Source organism: Hyposmocoma kahamanoa, unplaced genomic scaffold (genome assembly GCF_003589595.1).
Source record: "Hyposmocoma kahamanoa isolate Upper Pololo Valley unplaced genomic scaffold, ASM358959v1 63, whole genome shotgun sequence".
Taxonomy (NCBI): domain Eukaryota; kingdom Metazoa; phylum Arthropoda; class Insecta; order Lepidoptera; family Cosmopterigidae; genus Hyposmocoma; species Hyposmocoma kahamanoa.
The window spans coordinates 10,484,560-10,494,031 of record NW_020653851.1 but is presented as its reverse complement, the minus strand read 5'-3'; the positions used below and the strand labels follow the sequence as shown (position 1 = coordinate 10,494,031).

At 36.0% G+C, this 9,472-nt stretch overlaps 1 protein-coding gene across 1 annotated transcript in view; it reads left to right on the top strand.

Moving 5' to 3' along the window:
- Positions 1-1,972: 1,972 nt before the first annotated feature.
- The window catches only part of LOC113229958 (dynein heavy chain 8, axonemal-like), a 102,851-nt gene continuing 95,351 nt past the window's right edge, over positions 1,973-9,472 (top strand). The window contains exons 1-4 of the mRNA XM_026463655.1: positions 1,973-2,053; positions 3,932-4,108; positions 4,847-4,950; positions 5,545-5,764. Coding sequence (XP_026319440.1) covers positions 1,973-2,053; positions 3,932-4,108; positions 4,847-4,950; positions 5,545-5,764 — 582 coding nt within the window. The remainder of the gene's footprint in view (positions 2,054-3,931; positions 4,109-4,846; positions 4,951-5,544; positions 5,765-9,472) is intronic.

Below are 9,472 nucleotides of genomic sequence, written 5' to 3'. Positions count from 1 at the left end.
CAGCTCAGTTCCAAACCGTAATAATTCCAACCAAGATAATAGAATAAAAGTTTCCTGGGTCCCAGGGTACCCTTGGGTTCTGCACTTCAATCGTGGTCTCAATAAGAACCTCACTGCTTTCCGGTCCTACACCTCTGTCCTTGGTCTCTGATTCTCGAGAGTAGAGGGCTGCAACTTCGTGTCAACACTTATTCGAATATACTACACTACACTACATATTATTTTTTTATATGTAAATGTACTATTTACTTCTTACATCTCCACTTTTTAAATTTTTTAACACAATACTGTTTGTTTGTAATAGTATCTTTCCGCCCGAAAAAAGTGGCAGAAGGTTTTGTTTGAGTAATAATGCTTGTAGTGTCTCCAGTGTCGTATAAAGTTGATTTTGAATAAAACTTGGTGTATGAAAAATATTACGTTAAAAAAATAATCATCATTACTTAGCGTATGCTTTAACTGAATAGTATGTATATGTAAACATGTTTCAAAATATATATTTGTTGATATATTATGTTTGTTAGCCCTGCTACATTATTTTTCTATTTATTTATTGCTTAGGTATAATAAATAAGGTAAAAGGTATAATAATGTAGCCCTGCTACATTATTTTTCTATTTAGTTATTGCTATGGTATGCTATGTGGTGATACTATGAGTAAGTAAATAACATTAAAAAAAAACCATAGAATCTGGAAGATACGTCCCGAATCAGAAAGGCTGGATGGAGCGAACGTATATATCTGATGGAGCCACTATAGGCACAATTGGGCAGGCTGTAGCCATGTATAGGATTAAGAACAAGGCCATTGAGTCAAAGAATATTGGCGATGTAAGTTATATGTTGTTTGGTTTGTTACCTTGTTAAGACCTAGATATCGCACCTACTATATGACCTATATGACCTATGACAGAATGTCTATGTGATTGAAATTGTCTAAAGCTAAACAAGCACTATGTTCTAGGTATGAAAAGGCATCAGAAAAAGTTTTCATCAGAAATAATTAGTAAAATATTTTACTTAGAATCATATTTTTATTTTGACTATGTATTAACTGACATGTTGTGACCGCTACTGTCCCGGATGAGCAAGCACGCTTTGGAAGGTGATTGTACACATACGTGTGCAAACCTATCGAGAAGACTATACTGCGCTGTGAGGCCACGGTTACGCGCCATCAATACAGCTTACTCAACGTGTAGTTTATAAACGGTACACGTTTAGTATAGAAACAGTGCTTTACGTGAGGTCTAACCCTTAAAAAATTAAAACAAAGTTCTTAGGTTTTCGTGATTGTTATACATAACAAATGAAACTATTTTTTTGGATTTGAATCACGTATAATATTTGTTTTTTCAAACAAACGAAATTGTTTGAAAAAACAAATACGTGATTTAAATCCGGAAAATAGTTTCTTTTTCTAAATTAAAACCATTCGTAACAAATTATAATTCACTAAAGCTGTTATAATCTGTTTTAAATTTAGTGGGTTTTATTTCATTAAATTCTTAAGTTTGAATTGAGTCATGGTAAATGTCCTTTTCTGTCTATTGTGTGTACCTAAGTTTTTTCATAATGTAAAATATAAATTGTATTATACATTTTTCAGGATTACTTTTTCATGATGTTTGATATAAATTCAAAATCTGAAAATGTGGTGTCTGGAATATACAAAACACTATTTCGTACTATTGTACCAGCTTTGCAAGGTTGCTCAGGTTGGGGAGATCTTAATCCGCCACATCCTAAAAGTGAAACAGTTATAAATTATTACCTAAGCAGAATACAGCTGTTTGTGGATTATCTTGAAAGTGAGTATTTTTTGCACAATTGTAGTGACAAATGTAAACAATGAGTCACTGAACCTATTTTAACACTTGATTAAGCAGAAACGAAAGTGGACCTAGATTGTTGTACGAAGTTCAATATAAACATCGATTTGTATAACGATGAGTTAATTGATAATCAGAAAATGAACCAGGCCATAACAAAGATGCATGTTTTAGAAGAGATTTGCTCATTTGTGAAACAATGGATCAAACAGATTACTACGGTAAATAAATTTTGGTTTTGTTCTTGGTTTTATCATTCGGAATTTGGATTAGTATTCAAATTCAAATCATCTTTATTTCATAGGTAAGCAAATTACACTTGTAATCGTCATATTAAGTAAACTCTACAGCTCATTATAAATTTGTGAAAGAGTACGTCCAGGGAAAATATTGCCACCGAATCTATAGGTACGTATGATACATATATGCCAAGCAATAATGTAAACATTATTTCATTCCGGTTTTCAACGGTAAGAGTGTTGGAGAAACTGCAGGCACATGAGACTTGTTCTCAGGGCGGAGGATGCAGAGGATGGGCGTCTCTGATCTTTGCGATTTAAAGCTCTGAATGGCATTGCAACTATTATTGTGATGAGATGTGAATGAGTAGGGTTGATGCTTACCACCAGGCGCACGATTTGTTTGTGTCGTCACTGAATAGGTCGCAAAAATACTGATCAAAAATAGCAAAATTGAAGAAGTGATGATGAGAAAGAATGTTTTACTTGTGTTATGAGTGCTGTACACTGATATCAATCAAACAATTCATCCAAGTCATTGGTTTTGTTTTAAAATCTTCGAATCTTGTTTTAAGATTTTCGAATGCACACATTCTTTTGGGTATATGACCTGTCTAAATACTTACCCATTAGGCTACTACAACTGCACGTAGTCGACACTGATTTCAAGCAGTTATCGTCACGAGCCTATTTCAGGAGCTCAGTTAGTGTATTTGTTGATATCAAAGTGAAACATGGTACTCACTCATAGATATAGGAAATATATCTATGATGGTGCTTGTAGTTCGCTGTATTCAGATAATTAATATCGAAACATTTATTTCCTTAATAAAAAGTAAGGTTATGCTTTTTATTAAGGAAATAAACATAAAATTATTAAAATCCTCAATTTTAATTTGTCAACAAATTCACGTGAATATACCGACACCCTGCGGTAGAATTTGTGACAAAAAAATGTAAACAAAGGTGCCATTACAAGATAAATATTTTAAATGATATCAATCGACTAAGGTGATTAAACCCTCAAGTAATGGTTACCTTTTGCCGTTATTACTAAAGATCAAGAGATTTCAACTGCTATTTTTGATTCTCGTTCTATCGTTCACGTAGACTGCAGCTATCGGTTGCAGGTGAATTCACGACTATACGCAGCTGAAGTCTTGACTGCATGCAGTTTACCGCGACTTCACGCATTGACTGCAAACGTACTGTCCATCTGTACAGTCTGTTGGCAGCCTGACATTTTAACAATGTTTTCTAAACAGCCGTTGTCCACCTGCACATTCGTTTAATTTATTTTACGTTACGGCAAATGGACTGTGTTCTAGATTTCTCTAAAAATATAATTTTGAAATAAAAAATGAACTGGAAAATTTTAGTATTTTTAATGATTTAGAAAATATTTAAATTACGATTCAATCTAGAAGTACCGAAAGTAGCAAGATTTGAAATTTACAATAAATTTTTCGTATGTCCTGTTGAGGTAAAAATGCCCTTTAGTATATCATATATTTAGACGCAGCTTGTATCAATCTCATTCCTAAATATCATTCCTTCCACATTATGGAAAATGTAGACATATAACGATAAGTGGAGAATATTCGCTTGAAAGCTTAGTAAGTTCGTACGTTTAGTCAGTTACGATACGACATAACAAGCAGATGTAAAATGGATAGTATATTTAGCGACGATATTCTGATACAAGGTTTTTCTTCTATAATACTGATTGTACCATAGCTCGCTTCAGATTAAATGCTTAGGAACATTGACTTACAATAAGTCAATGCTTAGGAAGCATAATTTTATGTGTATTTGAAGTATCGGTTATCATATTCTCGCGCTAAAACTTTTACTCCTTAGGTCTTAGTACAAAGTACGCAACTACGTCGCGAACCTTCTAATATTGGGCCATTAGCAGAATTAGACCATTGGCGCCGACAACTTACTACATTCACATCCATTGTTGAGCATATAAAAAGCGATCCATGTCAGATGTATATATTTGCGCTCATCAAAGCCAAGTCCAAGCTTTTAAAGGTAACTAAATCTAAACCTACATGTTGAAAGCTGTCACGCTAAATACAAAAATATTGTATTATATTCATTGGCAATTTAGGGAGTGACCACATTTCGGTTTGAACCGGTTAGAAAAAGCTTAAAACTGGTTTCAGAGAAGTGCGGATTTATCTGCGGAACGTCCGCGCAGTGCACCGGAGCGGAGTTACACGTGTTGCGTTAGAACATCGTTTTACAGTTACGCGGATTGCTCCGTACGGAACATGTTCCGTGTGAATTCCACGCAAGCAACCCGTGCGTTCATTGTAGGCGACTGTATTCCGTAAATATCCGCACTAAATTAAATGCTCGTTTCAGAGCACTGCGGATGCGGATGGCCTGCAGGCGGAGAGTCCGTAAGGACCGTACGCACAGCTGTGAAACCAGCCTTATATTCCATTGTGCGTTTCGCTAAAGCCGTCCGAGCTGAACCAAGGGATCGGTCAACTGGACGATTGCTCATGTACATCTCTATTTCTAACGCGTTAATGTCCATACTTGCTTCATTTATTTCGGATTAGCAGTTCGTGTTCGCTTCCATTCAAACACCCGACGCGAAACGCACGTCTTTTTGTCTTTTATAACATGTACATAAAGCTTTTTCTGACTTAATGCGATTTCGTGGCGATAAGTGTGGGGACTCCCTAAGTACATCAAGTGACATTACGGTACTAATTAGTGAGTGCACTTTGTTTTATATTTACAAAATCTATATTTTAGAAATGGAAAAAGTTGGACAATCAAGTGACGGAATATTTCAACGAGTCTTCAGACAACGTTCAATATTTATACGCTCTTGAGAGATATTGTGAACCTCTGTACAGGTATGTTTTAATTTATTTTGACTACAACAAATCTCAAAGGCCTAGATAACAAATGCCTATATTTGTTAAATACTTGTAAAGCTTCCAACGGCCGTGGCTTTACGGGTCGCGCCGCGCGTGCGCTTTACACAGACACTACATCGCGCGTGATACAGCAATCGTGCACGATTGGGCGTGTGTGTAAAGACGTTGAAAAGAAAAAGGAAAGACCGCGCAGTTGCGCTCTTCATTCACCCACGCAATCGCACACTCCCAACACGCGCCAGTTTCATGCGGGCTATCCTGCGCTATTCGCCTTTATACGGACGCCCTTTCTGTTGAACCAAAACCGAACACGAGCAAACACGTTAGTTTAAACATTTCAAACAGGTAATCGAGCACGATTACAGTGCACTCTTTTCCCGCGCGCAATCCTGTACGCTCCTGATCACTCGCGATAGAGTGACCGTGTAAAGGGGGTTAATGTTGACCGTGCCGGCCGGCGCGGACACCCGTCGGATTCGCCGTGTGTCAGTAACTGCAAAGGCTCGCAGGGCAGCCCGGCAGGTAATCACTATTAGATATTAGAGCTACAGCATTTCCTGACATCTACAGATGTGATCCCCAGACTATGCAGCAATACATACCAGGTTTACTTTACACCATACGAATGATATATGCCACATCCCGGTATTACAACAATACTAAGCAAATATCTACTCTCTTAGTCAAAGTGACAAATCAGATACTGAATATGTGCCTGGACTATCTGACCTACGGTGGGAAGAAGACTATATGGAATCAGGATAAGTTGAACTTTATTAAAAAGGCTAAGGTGTGAATACTAAATATTTTATATTTATTGCAATTTCTCGTTTATGCACAATTAAATTAAGTTTTGAGTTTATTTCTTAATTTCTTGCTTTAATTTTGGGTTAAGTTCCTTGGTTGTAAATACGAAAAACTTGCTTAGCTCGCCATTTTTGTTTAGTCGAAGTCAAAGTTAGTTTTATAAATCTAAGCATTATTCGTTTTATAGTATCTACTCATATTAGTTCAATATTCTGACAATAGATGGTTCTTCACAATACTATTTTTATATGGGTAGACCATGGCTAGACAGTTTGTTTATGTGGCACCATAAATTCTAAAACAACCAAAATCAATACCATGTGTAGGTGAATAAATTAAAAATTGAGACACTTTGATGAGTGTTCCGTGTTGCAGCTTTGTTTTTTGACAGTTTATGGACAAGTTTTAATTGTATTATTCGGTATGCCAATAGATGACGCCTTAAAATTGTTTCATGACTCTAGGGGAAAGCTAGTTTCCGAACTTAAATCAATATGCGCACCATATCAGTCATTAACAACAGAATAAATAATGGCTTGTTTACACTTATTAAGTGACAAAGTAATTAAATAAGTTTTAACTAAATTTTAACTAACTTTTGCGTGTAATCAATCACTTAACATGTGTTAAGTAATCATCGATTCAGTGGAATTAGAATCAAACCTATTTTTGACGAAGTACCCCGTACCCCGCACATTCCCCGGCAGCCGTGCTTCGAAAGAACAATGGCAAAATTTAACCTAAAAGAACTCGTTAGCGTCTTCAAATATCTTAATTACAAGTCTGAATAAAATAAATTCATTTAGTTTTCAAATTAAAATCGTGGCCTACCTGAGTCTGGAAATAATGCTTAAAAGAAACTATAATGACTAATTAGCATGTAACCGGCCTGATATCTACAACTATCAGTTTCTTAACGTTGAGCGACATCTGGCAGCCAAAAAAAGAATTTTAGTACCTACATATGGGTATGGTCCACATTAAGTTCACGTAATATCAAATGTACTGACTCAACCGTATTGTAATAAGAGATTAACTACTTCATTTTAAAAAGTAAAGTAGATAATTGCCACGCGAAAAAAAGTTCCCGAAATCAGGGATAGATGGTACCTACGTTTTACAAAAAAATAATTGATGTCCGAGTTACCAGTGCGATTCGGCTTAACTTCATACCTTTTGACCATACCAGTATAAAAAATAATTTGCTCTGAACTTTCGTCTTGTCAAAAATCCACGGCACCAAGCTAAAGCTTCTGTAATTTATGATATAATAATACACCGAATATGTTCTATTCAACTACGTAACACATAACCTCCATAACTCCAAACTAAAATATCTTTAATTCCGGACTTCTCAGAATAGTAAACCCAAAACTTGTTTGCTTACAATTAAATTTTAAATGATAAAATAGGTAATTAAATTATAACGGTATTAAAAAAATATGATTATTATTATCTATTTTAGACTCGAATCTCCCAAGGCCTAAAAGATTAATTTATTATTATTATTGTTATTATTATATGTATTTTAGATTCTCGCCTTTCACAAGGCCTAAAAGATTATTTTTAAGTGGGAGAGGCGGTATTTCCCGGCAATGCCACAGTCAGCCGGGGTCAGGGACTCAGGTCTAAGAACCGGCGAACAATACGTGCCTTATCGAGCAGGATCGCCTTCTGCATTTGTGCTGGAAGTGACACGCCACAGAAATCCAAGCGCCTCAAGCTGTTAGAAAGGCTGACTGGACCCACTGAAACCCATTTGCGGACAAAACAATTGGGATTATTTCATTGGAGACCACATCCCACATCTCGTGCGCCAGGTCGAGATACTTCCGGCGTTTCTCGGTTTCGGCTTTCACGAGACCCTCGTCTTGCGGGATGGTAACGTCCACAAGAAATGCCCTAATAACAAAGACGTTGTATATCATTAAATTATTATTTTTTTTTAGCGCACATGTTACTAACATAGTTCTTAAGGTTTTGTAACTAATATGCTATGGACTTATTTCTCTGAAACAAACAATTTTTATTTTTATTCTAATTTTATTTTTATTTAAAATAAAATTTGTTCAGGAATTTCAACTTTGCATTTTCAAATATTTATCATAAACAGACGCATACAAATTATGTCATCAAAAATTTATATGAGAGTTTGCTATTGTTCTTTGTAGCATTTGGTGGTAGCCCACAGTTTTGTTTGCAAAATATCAAACTACTTATAGCTTCATTAAAACACGTCCAAACGTGAGACTATTTTGCCATTACGAACAAGCAACTTGGCCGTGTTCTGCATAAATGTGCTAACCCACAAAAAAATGAGTTATGAATGCAGTCTTATACCTTGTAATATAAAGTTTAATATTTTTTTCAGTAATATATTTAAAAAAGTTTAGTAATTGTTAAATCAAAAAATTGTTTTCACTAAAGCTGGTTCGTCTCATAGACGAATTTCGCAAAAATGTGTTATGTGGATAAATGAGAATTACAACACCTATCTTTCAACATGGTTTGAAACGATTTAGTTTAAGTACGCCTAACACATACAACTTGTTTGAAAAATGTAAATAATAGGGGTTAAAGTATGAAATTGCCGATTTGTACTGAATATCTAAATTGTTTATTTTTTAAATTTTTAACAAATTTATTTAATCAAAATAGTTGCCATTATTATCTATACATTGCTGCCATCTAATGGGAAGGTTATTAATGCCTTTGCGATAGAACTCCGACGATCTAGACTGCACAAACTGTGTGAAAGCATTTTGTACTGCCTCCTGGGAAGAAAACTTCTTGTCACGTAGATAATTGTCCAAATCACGAAAAAAATGGTAGTCCGTTGGAGCAAGGTCTGGTGAATACGGAGGATGACGAATGGTTTCTAACTGCAGTTCCTGAAGGGTCAAAATGGTTTCTTGTGCTGTGTGAGGTCTCGCGTTGTCGTGGAGCAATAATGGTGAAGATCGATTCATGAGTCGGGGCTGTTTTACTGCTAGTTTTGTCAACATGGTTCGGAGTTCGGCACAATAGACATCTGCCGTTATTGCTTGACCAGATCGGAGTAAACTATAGTGAATAACACCATGCTGAGACCACCAAACAGTTACCATTACCTTTTTATTGGTAAGTTTTGCTTTAGGACACTGTTGTGGCATTTGACCTGGGGTCAGCCATTGCATTTTTCTTTTCCGGTTATCATAAAGAATCCACTTTTCATCACATGTTACAATTCGATCCAATATTCCTTCATTTCTGTACCGGTTCAACAAGGCAACACAAGTTTCAACACGCGTTTCTTTCTGCAGATCAGTCAAATCATGAGGCACCCATTTTTCGTATTTTTTTATTTTATTGATTTGACGCAAGTGAGTCAATATTGTGGGTAAGGTAACGTTAAACCATGCCGCTAATTCCTGGGTAGTTTGACTAGGATCGGCTTCCACTATCTCTCTTAATTCATCGTTATTCACCTGTGTGGGCGTTCTTCCTCGTGACTCGTTCTTTAAGTCGAAATTTCCATCACGAAAGCGTTTAAACCAAAATCGCACGGTGCGTTCATTAGTAGACCCCTCTCCAAACGCAGCATTGATATTGCGGGCTGTTTCTGCCGCGTTAGTTCCGCGTCGGAACTCGTATTCAAAAATCACTCGAATTTTCGCAGTATCCATCTTTCTTGTCTAAATTGAATAACAAA